The sequence below is a fragment of the Myxine glutinosa genome, chromosome 1 (assembly GCF_964187855.1).
Source record: "Myxine glutinosa chromosome 1, kmMyxGlut1.1, whole genome shotgun sequence".
NCBI classification, from domain to species: domain Eukaryota; kingdom Metazoa; phylum Chordata; class Myxini; order Myxiniformes; family Myxinidae; genus Myxine; species Myxine glutinosa.
The window spans coordinates 429740992-429765134 of record NC_136261.1 but is presented as its reverse complement, the minus strand read 5'-3'; the positions used below and the strand labels follow the sequence as shown (position 1 = coordinate 429765134).

Below are 24143 nucleotides of genomic sequence, written 5' to 3'. Positions count from 1 at the left end.
GGATCTACGGGGTGGGGGGTGGGAGGTGTTGCCCCGGGATGGGTGGGGTTGCCCCGGGGTGGGAGGGGTTGCCCTGGGGTGGGAGGAATTGCCCAGGGGTGGGAGGGGTTCCCCCGGGTGGGAGGGGTTGCCCCGGGGTGGGAGGGGTTGCCCCGGTGTGGGAGGGGTTGCCCCGCTGTGGGATGGGTTTGCCCCAAAAATATGTATTTATTTGTTTGTTTGTTTTCTAGTCTTATGATTATGTTAGTATTATTCTACCTGCTAACCTGTCTTCGAGTAACCATTGAAATTGGTTTAAAATACCTGTAGTCGGTGTATTATACTGTTTATTTGACCAGGTGAGCGCCCCGATGTTTTATGTTGACGAGAATATAAGATCCATCGCTTCGCTGACGGAAATACCAATCTTTGCTGAGATGGTTAATCTATGGGGGAACAAAAAATGGTTTCCTGGAAGATCCTGCTCTCCGTTCAGGTATACCCAACGTCACGTGTTGGCATTTGCAGTTTCGACACGCGTGTCCACGTAACCATACAAAAAATATTTTTATGTTTTATGTATCACAAACATTCCCAGGAGGTACCCGAATCCACCGTAGTTTGATTCATTGAAATCCATTAATCCATTCTCAAGTTATAACATGTCAAACAGACACACAGGCAGACAGACACACAGACAGACAGACAGACAGACATGACCCCTTTTATAATATAGATATAAGATAGATGTTTAGCAATCTACTGACAGCTGAGTTTCTCCATTCTGCTTGGAAGAATTAGATGAAGAAGAAGAGGAAGGGGAAGGGACTGTGCTCTGTTGATGCCGATTCTCCAGAAGAAGAAGAATGATTATGGCTGAGTTTCTCTGTAATGTTTTCCAAGTTTGAAGAAGAAGATTTATCAGAAGCAGATCGTTTCTCTGTAATGTTTTCCGAGTTTGAAGAAGATTTATCAGAAGCAAATCGTATCTCTAATGTTTTCCGAGTTTGAAGAAGAAGATTTATCAGAAGCAGATCGTTTCCCTGTAATGTTTTCCGAGTTTAAAGAAGAAGATTTACCAGAAGCAGCTCGTTTCCCTGTAATGTTTTCTGAGTTTGAAGAAGAAGATTTATCAGAAGCAGATCGTTTCTCTGTGATGTTTTCCGAGTTTCAAGACGAAGATTTATCAGAAGCAGATCGTTTCTCTGTGATGTTTTCCAAGTTTGAAGAAGAAGGTTTGTCAGAAGCAGATCGTTTCTCTGTAATGTTTTCCGAGTTTGAAGAGGAAGATTTATCAGAAGCAGATCGTTTCTGTGTAATGTTTTCCGAGTTTGAAGAAGAAGATTTATCAGAAGCAGTTCGTTTCTCTGTGATGTTTTCCGAGTTTGAAGAAGAAGATTTATCAGAAGCAGATCGTTTCTCTGTGATGTTTTCCGAATATGAAGAAGAAGATTTATCAGAAGCAGATCGTTTCCCTGTGATGTTTTCCGAATATGAAGAAGAAGTTTATCAGAAGCAGACCGTTTCCCTGTAATGTTTTCCGAGTTTGAATAAGAAGTTTCTCGTTGAGTATGAAATGCAAAGCTCGAACCAACATGATGGAAATCCAACACGAGGTCGATGGACGTTATTTTTATACTGGAAGAGTCGACCTGTCGCTTCACTGATGGACCAATTAGTCCTCATGTCTTTTGCTGCTAGAAGGGGAAGGAGGAGGGAAGAGGAAGGAAGAGGAGGAAGGGGGGAGGAAGGGGGGAGGAAGGGGGGAGGAAGGGGAGAGGGAGGAGGAAGAGAATGGAGGGAAGGGGTGGGAGGAGGAGGGCAGGGGGAAGTGGAGGAAGGAGGAGGAGGAGAAGGGGTGAGGGAGTGAGGAAGGGGAAGGGGGAGAGGTAGGGGGAGGGGGAGAGGTAGGGAGAGGGGGAGAGGAAAGAGGAGGGGAGAGGGGAAGGGATGGACTGCATATATTTGGGGGGGGGGAGGGCTTTTACAGGACCCTCAATTTGGGGGAGAAGGAAAGGAGAACAAATTTACCCGTGCAAACAGAGCTTTAACATCAGCGTTGCCCAAGTAAATAGGGAAATTGTGATAACCTCTGCCACCACACATTTACATAGTGTTCATGCCTTCCCACCAGACCCCACACTTCCTCTTGATGCCGAGGGCACATTGCCGATGTTATCCTCAACCCCCCCTTCTTTGCCTCCCAGGCTCCTCTCCCGCCCAGGCACCAGTGTGATGCCGTGGCCACATTGCCAATATCACCCCCCCCCCCCATCCTACTGTCCACGCTCACAAGTGATGCCATGGCTACATTGCCGATGTTACCCTCTCCCCCCCATGTCCCCGCATGATGCCGTGGCCACATTGCCGATATCACCTCCCCACCACCCTACTGCCCACACCCACAAGTGATGTCATGGCTACATTGCCGATGTTAGCCTTCCCCCCCCCCCCCCCACAAACCCCCCTATGCCCCCACGTGATGCCATGGACACATTGCCAATGTTAACCTCTCCCCTTCATGAAGTTGTATTTGTACCCTGAGTCTGGAGATTGTAACTAAAAAGACGTGGCCGTGGATAAGGAACAATGGCGGACAGACAATGGTGTATATATACACTACTCACAATAAGTTAGGGATATTGTCAGGTTCTTCGGTGTGGTTGGTTTTGTGTATTAATTATGTTGAACAAAGTTGTTGGTCCTAATTTTATGGTTATTAACGAGTGTGAAAAAACACAGCATTCTTGATTTCAATACCATAACCATAACCCCGATAAAACAAATAAACTCACTCCCACAATATCCCTCTCACTCCCACAATATCCCTCTCAGTCCCACACAATTTCAATATCATAACCCTAACCCCTATAAAATAAATACACACTCCCACAATATCCCTCTCACTCCCACACAATTTCAATACCCTAACCCTAACCCCTATAAAATAAATACACACTCCCACAATATCCCTCTCACTCCCACACAATTTCAATACCCGAACCCTAACCCCGGAAAAAATAAATAAACTCACTCCCACAATATCCCTCTCACTCCCACACAATTTCAATACCATAACCCTAACCCCCATAAAAAAAATAAACTCACTCCCACTATATCCCTCTCACTACCACACAATTTCAATACCCTAACCCCAACCCCCATAAAAAATATAAACTCACTCCCACAATATCCCTCTCACTCCCACACAATTTCAATACCATAGCCCTAACCCCCATAAAAAATATAAACTCACTCCCACAATATCCCTCTCACTCCCACACAATTTCAATACCCCAACCCGAACCCCTATAAAAATATTAACTCACTCCCACAATATCCCTCTCACTCCCACACAATTTCAATACCATAACCCTAACCCCTATAAAAAAATTAACTCACTCCCACAATATCCCTCTCACTCCCACAATATCCCTCTCACTCCCACACAATTTCAATACCCGAACCCTAACCCCGGAAAAAATAAATAAACTCACTCCCACAATATCCCTCTCACTCCCACACAATTTCAATACCCCAACCCGAACCCCTATAAAAATATTAACTCACTCCCACAATATCCCTCTCACTCCCACACAATTTCAATACCATAACCCTAACCCCTATAAAAAAATTAACTCACTCCCACAATATCCCTCTCACTCCCACAATATCCCTCTCACTCCCACACAATTTCAATACCCGAACCCTAACCCCGGAAAAAATAAATAAACTCACTCCCACAATATCCCTCTCACTCCCACACAATTTCAATACCATAACCCCAACCCCCATAAAAAAAATAAACTCACTCCCACAATATCCCTCTCACTCCCACACAATTTCAATACCATAACCCCAACCCCTATAACAAAAATAAACTCACTCCCACAATATCCCTCTCACTCCCACACAATTTCAATACCATAACCCCAACCCCTATAAAAAATATAAACTCACTCCCACTATATCCCTCTCACTACCACCCAATTTCAATACCATAACCCTAACCCCCATAAAAAAAATAAACTCACTCCCACAATATCCCTCTCACTCCCACACAATTTCAATACCATAACCCCAACCCCTATAACAAAAATAAACTCACTCCCACAATATCCCTCTCACTCCCACAATATCCCTCTCACTCCCACACAATTTCAATACCCGAACCCTAACCCCGGAAAAAATAAATAAACTCACTCCCACAATATCCCTCTCACTCCCACTATATCCCTCTCACTCCCACACAATTTCAATACCCGAACCCTAACCCCGGAAAAAATAAATAAACTCACTCCCACAATATCCCTCTCACTCCCACTATATCCCTCTCACTCCCACACAATTTCAATACCCGAACCCTAACCCCGGAAAAAATAAATAAACTCACTCCCACAATATCCCTCTCACTCCCACAATATCCCTCTCACTCCCACAATATCCCTCTCACTCCCACACAATTTCAATACCATAACCCCAACCCCCATAAAAAAAATAAACTCACTCCCACAATATCCCTCTCACTCCCACACAATTTCAATACCATAACCCCAACCCCTATAACAAAAATAAACTCACTCCCACAATATCCCTCTCACTCCCACACAATTTCAATACCATAACCCCAACCCCTATAAAAAATATAAACTCACTCCCACTATATCCCTCTCACTACCACCCAATTTCAATACCATAACCCTAACCCCCATAAAAAAAATAAACTCACTCCCACTATATCCCTCTCACTCCCACACAATTTCAACACCATAACCCCAACCCCTATAAAAAATATAAACTCACTCCCACTATATCCCTCTCACTACCACCCAATTTCAATACCATAGCCCTAACCCCCATAAAAAATATAAACTCACTCCCACAATATCCCTCTCACTCCCACACAATTTCAATACCCCAACCCGAACCCCTATAAAAATATTAACTCACTCCCACAATATCCCTCTCACTCCCACAATATCCCTCTCACTCCCACAATATCCCTCTCACTCCCACAATATCCCTCTCACTCCCACAATATCCCTCTCACTCCCACACAATTTCAATACCATAACCCCAACCCCCATAAAAAAATTAACTCACTCCCACAATATCCCTCTCACTCCCACACAATTTCAATACCATAACCCCAACCCCTATAACAAAAATAAACTCACTCCCACAATATCCCTCTCACTCCCACACAATTTCAATACCATAACCCCAACCCCTATAAAAAAATTAACTCACTCCCACAATATCCCTCTCAATCCCACACAATTTCAATACCATCACCCTAACCCCTATAAAAAAAAAAAACTCACTCCCACAATATCCCTTTCACTCCCACACAATTTCAATACCATAACCCCAACCCCTATAAAAAAAATTATCTCACTCCCACAATATCCCTCTCTCTCCCACACAATACAATACCCTAACCCCAACCCCTATAACAAAAATAAACTCACTCCCACAATATCCCTCTCACTCCCACACAATTTCAATACCATAACCCCAACCCCTATAAAAAAATTAACTCACTCCCACAATATCCCTCTCACTCCCACACAATTTCAATACCATCACCCTAACCCCTATAAAAAAAATAAACTCACTCCCACAATATCCCTCTCACTCCCACACAATTTCAATACCATAACCCCCAACCCCTATAAAAAAAATTAACTCACTCCCACAATATCCCTCTCACTCCCACACAATTTCAATACCCTAACCCTAACCCTTATAAAAACAAGTACAAAAAGTTTTAATTAAAACAAAACCCACGTCGATGTTACACAATGCCTAGATGCAGCTGTGCCTATAACGTCGATGTTATAGGCACAGGACATTCCTGTTGATTCGATTACTTGATGTTATTTTTGTGCAAAGTGAAAATATATCTCGGCAATTTCCCGTGTGTGGCGACGAATTTTAAATATATCTCGGCATTTTCCCGTCTGTTATTTCAGGCGGTGTATGACTGACCATGCCGCGATTTAAAATATATATATCTCGGCAATTTCCCGTGTGTGGCAACACGTGAACTAAGCTATGCTCCTCTCTCCACATTATTGTGACGACGTATAAATTAAATATTTCATCGTGACGATTGTCATCAAATGGACGAATTTTTAATATATCTCGGCATTTTCCCGTCTGTTATTTCGGGCGGTGTATGACTGACCATGCCGGGATTTAAACAAAATATATATATATCTCGGCATTTTCCCGTCTGTTATTTCGGGTGGTGTATGACTGAGCATGCCTGGATTTAAACAAAATATATATATCTCGGCATTTTCCCGTCTGTTATTTCAGGTGGTGTATGACTGAGCATGCCGCGATTTAAAAAATATATATCTCAATGGACTTGAAGTTACAGGCCTTTGAGAATTCATTTCGTTCTATAAAGGGCACCTTTCATCGGATTTTCTTCCCGATTTTTTTCAACCGAGTCTAAAACTATGTTAGCGACTGTGAAAAATGAAATGATATATCGAATTTGATTTGAAATAAAACTGTGTGAGAGAGGAAGACACCACGGGGATTACAAAACAGGCCTCAAAGCTATGCGAGTTAATAAAATGGTGGATATTTGTTTATATGAAGGCTCTCCCAGAATGGGTGGAGCTATGGTTCCCAGAATGGGTGGAGCTTTGAGGTTTTGTCTTCTCTGCAAGAACAAGAAGAAGAAGAAGAAGAAGAACAACAACAACAACAACAGCAGAGGGCACTCTATGAGCAGCGTCTACGACGCGGCTAAAAATAAACTCACTCCCACAATATCCCTCATCTCCCACAATATCCCTCTCACTCCCACAATATCCCTAACTTATTGTGAGTAGTGTATGTCGATATATCTACTTATGTGGAAATGACGTCGTATAATGAAAGCAGATCACACAAAAAGGGGGAAAATAAAATAGCACAACAAAGGCGAGGCACTGGGAGGTGGGGGGTGGGGGAAGGGATGGGCTGCTTCGTTCGTTGAAATACGTACTTTTTAGCTCACCTGGAACAAAGTTCAGGTGAGCTCATGTGATGGCGCAGCGTCCGTCCGTCTGTCTATAAACAGTTGCAACTTCTTCTGCAAAACCGCTGATGGGATTTTCACCAAATTTGGCACAAATTATATTTGTTGTGTTGTGACTAATGTTTGTTCACGACAATAAAAAGCGGGGTCTCAGGGGGTCTGCGTGGAGCCATATTTCCCCCCAAAATAGGTATTTGCTTTTTCCCTGAAACTATGCCCACTATTTTGATGAAACTCCCCCACAACCTTCACCACACGTGATGTACAAATGTTTGTTCAAGGCATTACAAAAAGAGGTATGTGTGAGTGGACCCCAAAATAGGTATGTTTTTGTTTGTTTGAAGTCTATTGATTATGTCAGTATGATTCTACCTGCTGCCCTGTCTTCTGGCAACCATTGTAATTGGTTTAAAATACTGTTAGTCAGTGCAGTATACTGGTTATTCTACCAGGTGAGTGCCAGAGGTGTTGCCCATATTTTTACTCTTGAAAGGAAGGAACTAAATAAAATAGACTCAATCTGAGGAGGGAGCAGGGGTGTTCCACCCATTACCAAGCTGCTTGGAGAGTGCTTACCAAGCTGCTTGGAGAGTGCTTACAAAGCTGCTTGGAGAGTGCTTACAAAGCTGCTTGGAGAGTGCTTACAAAGCTGCTTGGAGTGCTTACCAAGCTGCTTGGAGAGTGCTTACCAAGCTGCTTGGAGAGTGCTTACCAAGCTGCTTGGAGAGTGCTCACCAAGCAGCTCAAGCACTCAAGCAAGCTTTATTACACAGAAACCGATCTGTTCTGACGCAGGGCATACTTGAATTGAGTGGACAAAATGGGGGGATTTAAGACCCCAAGTTGAGCGACCTGAACGCAGGCTGACCAAAGATAAGCCTGTTAGTGTAAATTATCTTAAAAACACACAAACACACAGTTTTCATTCATTTAATCCCTTGGAGGTGGAGAAGTATGCATGCAAAGTTTGGGGGTGCTACGTTTCAAGGTTTTGGAGTTATGCAGGAGACGGGCGGGCGCGCGTACGCACGCACGCACGCACGCACGCACGCACGCACACACACACACACACACACACACACACACACACACACACACACACACACACACCTATTTATTATTATAGATATATGATTCCACAATGTTTGTTGATGTAAGATGTTTACGTGAGGAATTGGGAAATATCCCACAAGTTCCTTCAGGATTGTAAATTTTATCTGGGATGAACGAGAAATTTATACCGGATTATGTTTCAGAACGAACCAGGATTTGTCAAGAAAGATCTTGTTCTGATTCCATCATTAGTGAGAGGTGGAGGGAGAGGGGGATAGGGTAGTGGGGGAGAGAGAGAGGTGGATGGGGTAGTGGGGGAGAGAGAGAGGGGGATGGGGTAGTGGGGGAGAGAGAGAGAGGGGGATGGGGTAGTGGGGGAGAGAGAGGGGGATAGGGTAGTGGGGAGAGAGAGGGGGATAGGGTAGTGGGGGAGAGAGAGGGGAATAGGGTAGTGGGGAGAGAGAGGGGGATAGGGTAGTGGGGAGAGAGAGGGGGATAGGGTAGTGGGGGAGAGAGAGAGGGGGATGGGGTAGTGGGGGAGAGAGAGAGGGGGATGGGGTAGTGGGGGAGAGAGAGAGGGGGATAGGGTAGTGGGGGAGAGAGAGAGGTGGATGGGGTAGTGGGGGAGAGAGAGAGGGGATGGGGTAGTGGGGGAGAGAGAGAGAGAGAGAGGGGGATGGAGTAGTGGGGGAGAGAGAGGGGTATAGGGTAGTGGGGAGAGAGAGGGGGATAGGGTAGTGGGGGAGAGAGAGGGGAATAGGGTAGTGGGGAGAGAGAGGGGGATAGGGTAGTGGGGAGAGAGAGGGGGATAGGGTAGTGGGGGAGAGAGAGAGGGCGATGGGGTAGTGGGGGAGAGAGAGAGGGGGATGGGGTAGTGGGGGAGAGAGAGAGGGGGATTGGGCAGTGTGGAAGAGAGAGAGAGGGGGATGGGGTATTGGGGGAGAGAGAGAGAGGGGGATGGGGTAGTGGGGGAGAGAGGGAGAGGGGGATGGGGTAGTGGGGGAGAGAGGGGGATGGGGTAGTGGGGGAGAGAGAGGGGGATAGGTTAGTGGGGAAGAGAGAGCGGGGGATGGGGAAGTGCGGGAGAGAGAGAGGGGGATGGGGTAGTTGGGAGAGAGAGGGGGATAGGGTAGTGGGGAAGAGAGAGAGGGGGATGGGGTAGTGGGGGAGAGAGAGAGGGGGATGGGGGTAGTGGGGGAGAGAGAGAGGGGGATGGGGTAGTGGGGGAGAGAGAGAGGGGGATGGGGTAGTGGGGGAGAGAGAGAGGGGGATGGGGTAGTGGGGAAGAGAGAGCCGGGGATGGGGAAGTGCGGGAGAGAGAGAGAGGGGGATGGGGTAGTGGGGGAGAGAGAGGGGGATAGGGTAGTGGGGAAGAGAGAGAGGGGGATGGGGTAGTGGGGGAGAGAGAGGGGGATAGGGTAGTGGGGAGAGAGAGGGGGATAGGGTAGTGGGGAAGAGAGAGAGGGGGATGGGGTAGTGGGGGAGAGAGAGAGGGGGATGGGGTAGTGGGGGAGAGAGAGAGGGGATGGGGAAGTGGGGGAGAGTGAGAGAGAGGGGGATGGAGTAGTGGGGGAGAGAGAGAGAGGGGGTGGGGTAGTGGGGGAGAGAGAGGGGGCTAGGGTAGTGGGGATGAGAGGGATGGGGTAGTGGGGAAGAGAGAGAGGGGAATGGGGTAGTGGGGGAGCGAGAGGGGGATAGGGTAGTGGAGAAGAGAGAGAGGGGGATAGGGTAGTGGTGAAGCGAGAGAGGGGGATAGGGTAGTGGGGAAGAGAGAGAGGGGGATGGGGCAGTGTGGAAGAGAGAGAGGGGATGGGGAAGTGGGGAAGAGAGAGAGGTGGATGGGGCTGTGGGGGAGAAAGAGAGGGGGATGGGGTCATGGCGAAGATAGAGGGGGGGAAGAGGGGGGTGGGGTAGTGGGGGAGATGGAGGGAGAGAGGAGGGAGGACGGGATGGGGATGAAGAAAGGCCTTTAATCAGCAAACACAAGTTTGGACTATCCCCTCCTCCTGGTTGGACATCGTTCAAATAAACAAACTTTGGGTTTTGTGACACTTGACAAGAGGGAAAATCGAGTTGGAAAATAACTAAGTGGAATAGAGTGAAGGAAAATATAAAGAGGGAAATAAAACAGAAGAAAAAGGAAAGAATGAAAAGAAGAAAATATGGAGTTTTAAATTATCTGCAAATGGAAGGAAGAAGAAGAACCCCCTCCTCATTTCCCTTCACTTACAAAGTCTTCTCAAGTTGTTCTGATCCAGCTCCACCTTCTCCGGATGCTCCACCGGTCCTTCTGTGGAAATGACTAAAGATTAACAAAAATTACAAGATGTGAAATTCTATTGTTTTTATGTTTATGAAGATTTATTTTATCTTTTAACGAAAAATCTGAACACAACAAACATGGGGGAAGAGACATGGAACCTCCATTTTTATTAAATAAAACACAATTTTCATCGATTCATGAAGGAAATTTCACAACATTGTTCTTACATTTCCCTCTAATGTAGTAAAATCGAGTGATCGCTAATTCGTTTTCTCCACAACTTAGAATGAATCTTTCGTTCTTCACTGGAATTAAACATCACATGATTCCAGGAACATGTGAATGATTTAAGAAACATGTAAATGATTCAAGGAACATGTCGATTATTCAAGGTACATGTGAATGATTCAATGTGCATCTATCTATAATGCCAGTAATCTCTGTGTGTGTGTTTGTACGTTTGTTTGTCTGTGACCGCTGTTTCTCGACAACTACCGGTCCGATATACTTTAAACTTGCCAGGTATATTGCTAGGGACCCGAGGATGTGCCTTTTCAAGGTTTTAAATTAATCGGAGAAGTACTTACCGAGCTATGTCCAAAAAACGCTTCAACCAATCAGAGAGCAGCGAGCTATCGCGTGTGCCGAACGTGGCGAACACACTCTGCCTCGGACGGCACATTTGACAGCGTATTCATTTATTTCACGTTGGAAAACTATGTTGCCGCTATGTTGGCGTTAAACTATGTTTTAAAACTAATGAAAACCATTTGGGATTTGGGGTGGATTGTCACTGTACTCGCAAGCCGTTCGCCGTTCGCTTTGGCGTTGCGAATGAACCAAAACATTTCATGGACCAAACCATTTCATGTAAAGCGTTCGCCGTTCGCTTTGGCGTTGCGAATGGACCAAAACATTTCATGAACCAAACCATTTCATGTAAATAGAGGGGGGGGGATATAATTTTAGATATATATATAGTACGGGCATTGGCAAGGAACGGGCACCCACGTACGGGCAATGCCCTAGTATAAATGATTTTAGGAACATGTGAATGATTTATGTTGATGTGAGATCGTTCTCGGTGAAATTAATCTGTTGATCGTTCCGTGATAGGTCATTGCACCTGTGAAAAAATTATAGATTTTAAAATTCCCTTTACCAACTCAGTATTTTTTAGCTCACCTGGAATTTAGTACGGTGAGCTTATGCGATCGAGCATTGTCCATGGGTAAGTGAGTGAGGGAGTGAGTGAGGGAGTGGGTCTGCAAACATTTCAGTCATTATCGCTTGAACCAAACACTAAGTTTGGACATGAGCTTCACATCTGATGCCTAATGAAGGTGAATTAATCAAATCAAAATCTGCGCTCAATAAGGGGAACAACGGGGGGTTTGACCCCACAAATAGGTATTTGCTCTCTTCTCCGAAACTACACACACAATTTAGAAAAACTTGATCACAACCTTCATCACCCATGATGTACCAAAGTTTGTTCACAGCATTTAAAATATCAGAGTCTGAGAGGGTCCGTGGGGGGTTGAGCGACTGTTGCTCGTGATCCAGGTGAGCTTCAGGACCCGCGGTCCTATTTTTCTTTAAGTTTCCCTGGATTGACCCAATGGTTGATCGATCCAAAATGGAAATGACAGAATTATTTTGTCCAGCCTTTCATAATGTTCATTGATCAGTTGTTTTTTATCATAAGAATAAATAAATTGTTTGAAGATGGAAGTGAGAACAACTCATTCACCTGACATGTTTCCACGTGACGCATCACCGTGTAATCAGTGAGTGTGTTTCATGTACAACACCTGGAAATATTAAACAAAGGTTTCTGCTTCGTTTGTGATGTTCCGTGAACACTTCACTGTACACAATTCATTTTAACAACTTTTACACAAAGATTCTCCACTTTTACAAACTTTTACAATTACAGTTCATGAGAAGAATAAAACAATGAATGAATGATCAGTAACATCGACTTGGATGTTAAATTTTGCACAAACACCAAGTTCATGTCCTGATTCTTCACAATCTCAACTAATGACCTCATTCACCTGTAAAATGTTTGTTTTCGCCACAAAATAAGATTTCTCTCCCTCACGGGCCGATCCCCCTACAATCCCAGATCACAACTTTGTGGATTTCATGTTATGAATTTTATAATTCATGAAAAAGGATTGAAATCCTCGGCACACCTGAGCTCCTCACCACATACAAGGCTTTCATCCGCAGCTCAATGGAATACTGTTCTCCCCTATGGGCCGGTGCTCCTGCCTCACACCTAGCTCGGCTTCACGCTGTTGAAACCAAAGCTTTCAGAATTATTGGAATCTCCCGCGATGAAGCTATCTCTGAGGGCCTTTCACTCACTCACCGCAGGCAGGTAGGTGGTCTTTCTGTCTTTTACCGACTCCTCTCCGGCCTTGCACCCCCAGCTCTCTCTGTGCTCTGTCCCCCAAATATTCCTACAGGTCGCACAAGATCTGCCAGCAACCCTCTGATGGTTAAACTGCCGAAATCTCGGCTCTCTGCTCACCTTCACTCTTTCATTCCTCTTTTCTCCCGCCTCTGGAACAAACTCCCTCACTCCCTTCAATCCCACTCCTCCCTCCAGGTCTTTAAAACAGCTGTTCACCACCATCTCTTATCTTCCCCCATCCAAAACCTTGATCTTTTCTACCCCCGCTAATTCACCCCAGATCCACCTTGTTTGAAATTCCAACTTCTTTCCTGGAAGTCCTGGCAGTGTCCATATGTTTTATACCTCTCCCACCGCCCCCTTCCCACGCCCCCCCCCCCAAAGCCCTCGCCCTCTCTCAGATCTCTCGATGTCTCCATGTCTCTCGGTCCCTGCTCTCAAATGTTGTGTTTGTGTCCTTCCCCCTCTCTCCCCATCTTGTCTACCGCTCCCTATGTTATATGTTTTATGTGTCGGTTTGTCTTTCTGTGTGATTAATGTTCGATCTTTCACGAGCCTCGACCTTGTATACAAAAAAAAAAAAAAAAAAAAAAAAAAATAATTATGTTTGTCTTGTATTTCTGGTCCATGATGTTTTTTATTACAACAAAATTAACGAGCACGGCACCTGGTAGAGCACATACCTCCGCCAGGCTGAAGAGTTTATGTTTTGTATCCACTGAAAGACCGGATCTGGATCCAGACCTGAACCAAAGTCGAATCAGCTCGTTATTGTCGTACCCAACCAACTCATTCACCAAGTTTTGTCATAACCCATTCACAACTTTTTGAAATATCGTGTTACGCAGTATATCGTTTTTGGCCCCAACTCTCAATGATGTGGAATCAGTTAAAAAATTCTCTGTTCCAGATCTGGATTCGTATCTTCACCAAATCGGATGAATTCGTCCTTGTCACACATCCAACCTATCCACAAAATTCCGTCCGAATCCATCCACAACTTTTTGAAATATCGTGTTACGCAGTTTATCGTTTTTGGCCCCAACTCTCAATGATGTGGAATCAGTTAAAAATTCTCTGTTCCAGATCTGGATTCGTATCTTCACCAAATCGGATGAATTCGTCCTTGTCACACACCCAACCTATCCATAACATTCCGTCCGAATCCATCCACAACTTTTTGAGAAATCCTGCTCACAGACAAACAAACAAGACAGAGACAGACACATAGACAAGGGTGAAAACATAACCTCCATCCACCTTCAGAGGCAGATGGAATACGTAGAATGTAAGAAAGTTATTTCCTGGAAATTTATATTTTGGGAGTAGAACATATTGTTACAGATCGCGGTTAGGATGTTATAGACCGAGCGGTGGTTTAAAACCGCGACCTAACAAGACTCACCCGATTCCACCCGAACGTTGGTTGTATCGCACCCTAGCTGCTCAATGAGGGAAAAGACAAAAACGACGCAATGCAAAAAAGGAAAACGAAGACAAAAAAAGGTTGAAAATACTACTAAATTTATTTACTATTTACACACAAGCAACAAAAAGCAATTCAGTTTATTTACAAGTACAAGACGCAGATGACACAGTGCAAATTTAGCTTATCTACAGACTTAATTAACCCAGGACAGAACAAACAGAACACTGACTCACGCGGGGAATTGATGATAGGTCTGGCGGGAGATGGATGGCTGGCGGGATAGGGAGGTCCACTGGTCCTTCAGCACGATTGACTCGTTGGGCAGCCGCCGCTCCTCCGCGGCCGTGCCCCAAACTGCCGTCCAGGCCTCACGCTGCTGTGGCTGCTGTTTCGGTGGCTCCAGCTGCAGCAAATGCAGTTGCGGTGGCTCGAGCTGCAGCAAATGCAGTTGCGGTGGCTCGAGCTGCAGCAAATGCAGTTGCGGTGGCTCGAGCTGCAGTTCAACTCTGGACTTCTTGGTTGGACTCAACTCCTTGGACTCCCTCTCGTCTCTCGGTAAAGGCTCATCTCTCACCCGTCTGGTCCACACCCTCACTCTTTCTTCTTTTCTCTCACTCCTCACCACCGCAACCACTGACCCTCCTCTGGCAACCGACTCAGACCAACTCATCTCCTTTTGCCACACCCCTGCCTTGGGTTATATAGGCCCCCGCCCCTCAACCTTTGCGAACCTCCCCCACCGCTCTTCCTCCGCCCTCTGTAGCCAAACCCCTGGCTCATGGTTGGTCGAGCGGGGCTGGTTCACTCCTCCCCCTCTATGACGAGGTGGAGACACGCCTTTCTTCCCCAACCCTGCCTCGTGGCCAATGGCGGCAATTGGATCGGAGGGGAGGTAATATGGGCAATCAAGGCTTTTGGGGATGGGAAGGAAAGGGAGATTTTGGGGATGGGAAGGAAAGGGGGTCTATTCTCTTTCACTGGTGCAATGGAGTACTTTTAATTAATGGGAGACACAGCCTTATCCTAAAACACAGAATAAGAGATAACTATCAAAAGAAAAGATATATCGTGACCTACATGTATGTTTTTCTATGGACTAACTACGGGAACGCCCTTTGACCTTTATACAACCACAACGGAGGGAGGAGGGGTATCACAATAATATCACAATATCAACATGTGATATTCCTACTTGGAATAGTGACATTTATTTGCCTACATGACATACAATTACCTGCTGATATTAATACAGCATGAGTGAAAAAATGTATCACAACTACACTCATGATCAGGGGATTGAGTTCAACCCCGGGAGATAGGGGGATCAGGGTAAGACAAATAATCTGATTATGTTACATATTAAGGGATTTTCTTTATTTACCTTTTAGGAAGCTTGTTAGTTTGGTATATAATGTTAAATGTCATCGACATATAACTATGTCATAGATATGAATATATACAAGGAGTAGCAGACTTGTTTGTTGGTTTAGTAGTTATATTGGCAATTGTTTTAGTGGTGGCTTGCTTGAAAGCCTTAGTGACGGTGTGTTTGAATAAGGTAACCAACAACACGATGATAACGCATGAAGTGACAAATGAGGAAAGAAATGTGGAACCAGAAAAGGAAGACTTTTATGGCGACATAAATACTGAGATTAAAAGACTAAATCAAGTGATGTTGCAAATGAATACAGTAGAATTAAGATAATGGCATAACGACAATGTTATGAGTTGTGTCAATTACAATATCAATGAACTCATATCACCACGAGTGACACACTGTGAGAAAAAAAAAAAAAAAAAAAAAAAAAAAGAGGGAAAAGCAAAAGTGGAGAGGAATTATGGTAATAATACATTATGCTTAATTTGTTGGTTTGGGAAAATTGTTGTTGGGAATTAGGTATTCCCGTTTGTGATTGTAATCATATACAATGCTATTCTTAGTTTAGTAATAAAATACATACCTGATTGAATATTATTTGTGTGACGCATATAAATGAATATAACTTTTTGAGTTAAGGAAAAACAACAAACTGTTGAATGTGAAACTGTCGGAAGATATACATGATTATGCTGATTTCATGGTAAGATGTACCCTATCTGATTCAGTGTGTGCGGAAAGCAGATTCAGATATGACTGAGCATAAGGATAAGACGAGATCACATTTTGGAGGGATTGCTAACGGAATTGGGAAGAAGAAAGAAAGAAAATTTGTGGCTAAAAAATGAAGTTAATCGTGGCATACACCCTCTTTCTCAAAGAATGATGAAGACATTCTCCCGTGTAACTTGGAGATGAATGCTTACCTTCACCAAGGAAATTTATGTGACCATTTGCCTGGATCACACTGCAACATATGAAAGAAAGGCGATCACTTACTCTTGTTCGAAGACTTCGAACATTCACCACATCAGAAGTTGCAGGACAACGACATTTTACCTGCAACCTCTGTGAAATGCGGGGACATATGTTATTACTTCACCAACGTCCGGGGAACCAGCATGGAGCTGCAAAAAACGGCTGTGCCCTTGTCACAACAGCTGTGCACGATTCTGCTGGATTGCTCCTGGTAAGGACCATGAATGACCTGAACACCATGGTCCCAACATCATTGTGGATGCATCCGGCATCCCTGTTCCACATCTTGCTGGCCAATCAATGTCACACCAATACTTGCTGCCCACTCACAATAAGGGAGGAGGCAAGTCGACTACAACTGGGTGAAGGCCTTGTTCAGGAATTACTATGGTTTACAGCAAAAAGTGGCAAGAATGCTACAAGGAGAGCAGGGTCAGTCTATGACTCCGCAATGTTACCACAACAGCGAAATCCTACACGAAGTAGTGCAGGAGCTATGAAGACATTAGGAGAAAATGTTTCATACCTGGATTCAAACACAAGTGATCAGCCCTTCCTTTCAAACAAAGTCAACATTTGTGTGGAGGCAAACGTTTTTGCCAGATGGTGCAGATGCTTTACAAAACTTGAAAATGAAGTGAAATTGTTGTATCTTGGTGATGGTGAAGTGTTGTTTTGAAAATATATTTGTGATGCAAATGCAATAGATTGAACAATATGGAAGGAGTCAATGACCAACGAAATGTTTTGTGATTCTTGCAGGATGACGGTGTATGCCTAAGGGAATTTGATTACCAAAGTTATGATTATTTACTTATACTTGTAATGATGTTTACTTGTAGTGATTGATTGTTTACTTATATTGATGTTTAGATTAATGGTTAATATAAACAAAAACAAAAAGATGAGGGAATTGTGGAAGTGTAATTCAGTGTAACTTATTAATTGGCACTGGTAACTTATTGGTTGACCTAGTAACAAAGCAGATGCATTTTACATGCAAACTCTGTGGGGGACGGGTTTGTAAATGAGTTAGGAATGTGCACGAACATGATGGTCTCTTGAAACACCTGGTCACAGCCCCAGGCTGGAGCACCCCCCTATTGTTTGATAAATGGAACTCACAGCAGGGGGGGCTAGCTGGCGCCAGGAAGGCGACCGGTGACGTCGGCGGAGAGGAGATTACGAGTTCAGCGGACAGAGGATTAAGTCGAGTTGGTCCATATAAGCGGGAGCTGCGGCTGGAGTCGAGAGTACTTGCTACGTGAAGCGCTGACCGAACGGGAGTGTCGGATGGAGAGAAGGACCAGCGAAAAGAGTTAACCTGATCCATTATATTATGCGGTATCATTTTGGTAATTGGATGAAGTGAATACAGTTTAATAAACTAGACCTTTTGTAACCTGTGTCCGGTCTTTGGAGTCCTGTGAGTCCCCCAGTACATATTCCCTGACAATCTGGAGGCACCGCTGGGATCAATTGTACACACAAACAAGTCTTCTTTAAAAGGTGAGTGTGTCTTGTTTGGTCCAATATGATTTACGAACTTGGAAGTTATGGGTACATACATGGGGGAGCAGGTGGTCTGGGGCTTCTTTGCGCACCGATGCCGCGATATAGGTGGCGTGAGCCATCACGAATGGGATTTCGATAAACGACTGTAGCAATTTATTCGTTTTTTTCTAAATGATTTCTGTAAATACGTATTTTTGCGCTGGTTATTAAAGGGCCTTACTGTGACCTGGAAGCGGGCGGAGCAAGTGTGCACCTTGCGACCGCTTGTTTCAAGGACGTGTAAGGCCGGTACACTCGTTTACACACCCGCACACGGATAAAGTACTACTTTTTTTTTTTTTTGCACTTGTTCGAAGCACTTGACTTGCTCGGGAAACGGAATTATATTTATATATATATATATTTCCAATATGGTACACCGGCCACAACGATTTTAGCGATTATCCGAGTTTTTTTTTAAACGATTTCTGTAAATACGTATTTTTCCTGCGCTGTGTAATTCTTCTGACACGCGCCACGAAGAAACGCACCACTGATGTGCATGAAGCGACTTGTTTGCCGGTTCGGTAAGGTCCGTCCGTACACGTGTACAATCGTGTACACCCGTTTTAAATAAATAATTTTTTTCAGTTTTCCCGCCATGCCTATAAATTCATGACAGACAACCCCCCTCATGCCGGTCCAGAATTATGATGAAAGATGGCGATTGAGAAAAAAAATTGCATCAAATTTTGTCCAGGTCCATCAAGAAGCCTTTGAGACATGCTTCACGGTTGAATAAAAAAACCACCGTTTAGAGTACTTCTTTTTTTTGTTCAAAGCACTCGACTTGGAGCCAGCGACTTGCTCGGCGGGGGATATAATTTTAGATATATATATAGTACGGGCATGCCCTAGTGAGAGATAATTACAGGAAATGGTGTTTGTGAGTAACAACCACCCTCTGGTCGAGGCTCATAGAAGGGGTGATGCTTACTGATTCGGCACGCTCACAAAATATGGGATTTTAATGGCAGAGATGCCACGAAAGATCAGGAAGGGAAGGAATGGAAAATTTGTCAAGGTTTGAAATTAATCGGACAAGGGGGTCCCAAGGTATGGTCACCGTACTCGCAAGCCGTTCGCTTTGGCTCTGCGGATGGACCGAACCATTGCATGTAAATAGGAGGGTGGTTCTGTGGTCGTTCGTTTTGGCTTTGCGAATGGACCAAACCATTCCATGCAAATAGGAGGGTGGTTCTGTGGTCGTTCGTTTTGGCTTTGCGAATGGACCAAACCATTCCATGCAAATAGGAGGGTGGTTCTGTGGTCGTTACTGCCACGTGGTTTCAAAGTTTTGTTGTTGGAACTTGTTGGAACTTGTTGTTGGAACTTGTTGTTGGAACTTGCTGTTGGAACTTGTTGGAACTTGTTGTTGGAACTTGTTGTTGGAACTTGTTGTTGGAACTTGCTGTTGGAACTTGTTGTTGGAACTTGTTGTTGGAACTTGTTGTTGGAACTTGTTGTTGGAACTTGTTGTTGGAACTTGCTGTTGGAACTTGTTGTTGGAACTTGTTGTTGGAACTTGTTGTTGGAACTTGTTGTTGGAACTTGTTGTTGGAACTTGTTGTTGGAACTTGCTGTTGGAACTTGTTGTTGGAACTTGTTGGAACTTGCTGTTGGAACTTGTTGTTGGAACTTGTTGTTGGAACTTGCTGTTGGAACTTGTTGTTGGAACTTGTTGTTGGAACTTGTTGTTGGAACTTGTTGTTGGAACTTGTTGTTGGAACTTGTTGTTGGAACTTGCTGTTGGAACTTGTTGTTGGAACTTGTTGTTGGAACTTGTTGTTGGAACTTGTTGTTGGAACTTGTTGTTGGAACTTGTTGTTGGAACTTGCTGTTGGAACTTGTTGTTGGAACTTGTTGTTGGAACTTGTTGTTGGAACTTGTTGTTGGAACTTGTTGTTGGAACTTGTTGGAACTTGTTGTTGGAACTTGTTGTTGGAACTTGTTGTTGGAACTTGTTGTTGGAACTTGTTGTTGGAACTTGTTGTTGGAACTTGCTGTTGGAACTTGTTGTTGGAACTTGTTGGAACTTGTTGTTGGAACTTGTTGTTGGAACTTGCTGTTGGAACTTGTTGTTGGAACTTGTTGTTGGAATGTTTTGGGGACATTCGAATGTCAAGTGAATCGAATGAGAATTCAGGAATTATTTCATTATTAACGATTAATGAAGTACTTATTTAATTAATTACATTTCTTATTACATTACAGTAATTACATTACAGTAATTACCTGAGGTAATTACAGTAATTACAGTTCCGGTAATTACAGTAATTACAGTAATCATTACAGTAATTGCAGTAATCTTATTACAGTAATTACATTACATTAACTCAGGCACCTTTTGAGTAAGGAAGCTGATATTTGGACATGACACTGACCGAGTGATATGGCTGTCAAGGAAAATTTGATTTATTGATTAATCATTTAATAAATTAACTCGTTGATTTATAAATGACTTATTTAATTAAAATTCCTCAGAGATACATCTTCGGATGAGATACTTGCAGATTGGTTATGCTATGAGCCAATTGATTAAGGAAAATATTTTGTGATGGCCATATTGGCAATTTCATGGCCATATTCGTGGCAACTCAGTTAGTGCCACTGCACCTTTAAAATGCATCCCTGCGTTCATTTTTCGATCGATTGAGTTGAAATTTTGAACAATCGGATCTGGACTGTCGTTGTTAACAACTCTAGCACGCACTCGTCCAATCAGGATGGAGCGGTATGGTCCCCGGATTATCACTGCCCGCAGTTTTAATTAATTTTACTTTTTCTCTTGGGCATATAATTTTGAAGACATGCATGTCATGATAGAGGAAATGTTTGTTCTGTTAAACGGAATAAATGTTGTTTATTTGTGTGGGTGTGTATTTTTGGGTATTTGGATATATTTTCACGACTAATTCCAGTTATCGTCCTGCAAAAGGTCTGCTCGTTCTTTTCCTTTGAGTCGTAAATTCCTGTTGAACTCTCATTAAAAAGCGGAATTAAGTACGCTGTGTGATGATGGAGATCCTTGATGACGAATCAGGAATAGTGAATGAGCAGACAAATATCACGGATGGTACACCAGATAGGGAAAATGTAGATGAAACCCCTTTTGCTCAGGTGCTGTGTAGCGCTGCACAAAGATCCATATGAGCGGGGCCTGGGTGCTGTGTAATTAGTACACAAAGAACCAATTACTAGGGTGCTGAATAAACACAAAGATCCATTTTTGGAGCTGGTTCTCCCGGTGCTGTGATTTATTCAAAGAACCAAAATCTTGTAAGAATTAAGATATGATTTGTCGACATCATAAATACTTTAATATATGTAACGATTTTTGTAACGATCATCCTGCAAAAGGTCTGCTCGTTCTTTTTCCTTTGAGTCGTAAATTCCTGTTGAATTCTCATTAGAATGCGGAATTAAGTACGCTGTGTGATGATGGAGATCCTTGATGACGAATCGGGAATAGTGAATGAGCAAACAAATATCACGGATGCTGCGGCTGGAGCAAGGGAAGCGATTTTTGAATTGTTCAGTGATTATTCGATATTGTTATGACTTATTGTCAATAGGTATACTAAGTGGCCATAAGGTAGCCTGTTGCTATGTACAGTTTTATTCTATTGTTGATTATACCACATAGCTGTGGTGATAAAGGAAATGTTCGTTTTAAATAGATGATTATGATAGGACCATGACTATAAAATCATGATGATTATTATGAATGATATCATAGGGTTCAAATGCAGAATGCTGCATGAACTTGGGAAAGAACTTTCAAGCCCTATGGGATAAATTGGGTATTACAAGCGATGGAGTTTCAAAATTTAGCATGATTGAAGAAATTTTACAGTCTTATTTCAGGAGTTTTACGAAATTTATATTGCCAAGAGATTTTGGATACTATTAAAAGAAAAATGATGAGATATTTTTCCCAATGAACTTTAATATCTGCCATCCATTTCGGCTGTCTCACGAATGAAGGATGAGTTGCCTTTAGTGGTTGCAAAGAAAATTTGTGGAGACCAGGCAAAATGGGGAAATATGTCAGATATGACCCTAGGACAGGACGGTGATTCATCAATTGACATGAGGTACGAACCAGAGGTGACGACCGATGAGTCGATCTCAGTCAATGGATGGACCTGTCCTGACATCATTGGGGAAAGGGCTTATGCAAGGAGTCATTCAAAATGATTAATTTGATTTATTGATGAATATTGATGAATTAATTGAAATTGAATAATTGATTGAATTGTTAATTGATTGAATCTAATTGATTGAATTTAATTGCATAAATTGAACTGAATAAATTGAATTGAATATATTGATTGTTTGATTGATGAAAATGCGGTCTCAAGAAAGAAGCTTTGATATCTTTGCGAGATATTATCAATGTGGAGACAACCTGGGAAAATTGAGCAAGGTGGTGAGTTTATATACAGATATATATGTGCGGTTACCATTGTGTGATTTCCCCGTCAAACAGAGCGGACACCTGAGGATTCACCCACTTCATACTGACCCTCCGGCTCATCTGCAAATACTGATCTGTGAGATTGGATTGTGCAAAAGCCACAGCTGAGGGAGATTCTCTGGAAATCACCGTGCGAACAGGTGGAGAGATCCTTCCTGGAGGTACGAGTGAAGCTTTAGAGGAACCTGGAACAAGCTACAACACATCCAACGCTACTTTGATAAAAGGCAGAATGGGAAATGGAGCCTGCAAGAACACACAAGGACAACCAGAGATTCCACAAAAAGGTACTTGTACACATCATATGTACGTACGACCGTTATGGTGCCGAAGCTATAAGGCAGGTCGAGAATTGGTATTTGTGGACAAAGGGACATGATGAGGAGTTTCCAAGAGATGGTACATTTGAGCGAAGTCGATTGGAAAGATTGGAACAAAGATTGAAAGCCAGGAAGAGACAGAATCTAACGGTAGACTGGCTTGCATTCCATCTTTGGGATGGTGAATCCAGACAACGGGAACAGCAAGAACGGATAACGGAACTAGAACTTAAAATAAAAAGGATACAGGATACAGTGGAGGAGACAAATGCACAACTGCCCTCGAAATTAGGAATGAAAGTCACAGTTGTCCCATCTGATTTCCAGTTGTCTCCCCAAAAAGGTCGGTACAGAGAATTTTTTCGTGTTTCAGGAGATAACGAGAGATTGCAGTGGCAACTCAGGGATGTAGAGATGCAGCCCAGCAATACAAGTGCACAGGCGCACAGATCAGACAACGACAGAAACAGGTGTTTCGAGTGTGGAAAGATGGGACATTGGAGAAGAAGATGTCCGTATGTCAACAGGAAGACAAGGTCATGGGGCAAACCAAGATCAAGCGTACCAGTGCTTACCGGTACCTCAGACAATGATTAGGCCTTCATTGCTGCAAATCCCAAATGATGATTGGCCTCAACAGATTCGATTACTGGACAAACATGAACAACTGTCAATGATTCTTGTGTCTGAAAAGTTTTCAGAGCAAGAATGATTCATTTTTCTTTTTGCTTGTTAACAAATTAATAATTAATTGATCAAATGCCAAAATTGGATCTTCTATTTTGGGCACAGCAATTTTAAATTTACAAAGTTTGGAACAATTGCGTTGCAATTGTTGGCAAACCAAGTAACAAGAGTCACATGATGATCAGGTGGGAATTTCGGACTATTGTTCCGCACGATTGATAGGTCAATGGTCGACTGACATGCAAATGGGTGTGTAGTCAAAATTTGGATAGATTATTGTGAAGGCAGAAAGGGTAATTTCAATTTGACATCATAAGGGTTTTCTAAGAATGGACTTTTGGTTTATTTGTCTATAAGCATTTTGAATTTGATTGACAAATTTTATGAAATTGAAATAAAATTGACACCCATCTGATCTGTAAATAATGGTTCCAACGCAAACAAATATGCATAATGCATGTGTGTGTGTGTTTTTGTGTATCAATCTTACAAGATTGTTGACACCGACAGTGTGCCTGTCTGGAAATGGATAGTTATATGTGGATGGGATTGGGA

At 43.3% G+C, this 24143-nt stretch overlaps 1 protein-coding gene across 3 annotated transcripts in view; it reads right to left on the bottom strand.

Annotated features, from left to right (window-relative positions):
* Positions 1-24143, bottom strand: part of LOC144888247 (E3 ubiquitin/ISG15 ligase TRIM25-like) — a 950979-nt gene that overhangs the window by 1638 nt on the left and 925198 nt on the right. For 2 of the 3 annotated variants that reach the window (XR_013621957.1, XM_078770681.1), the window contains exon 2: positions 10302-10361. Coding sequence is in view for 2 of the 3 variants with exons in the window: in XM_078770681.1 (XP_078626807.1) it covers positions 10302-10361 (60 nt within the window). In the remaining variant the exon portion in view is untranslated. Of the gene's footprint in view, positions 1-10301; positions 10362-14421; positions 14900-24143 lie in introns of those variants that run through there. The other variant, XM_078770680.1, reaches the window with a different exon arrangement.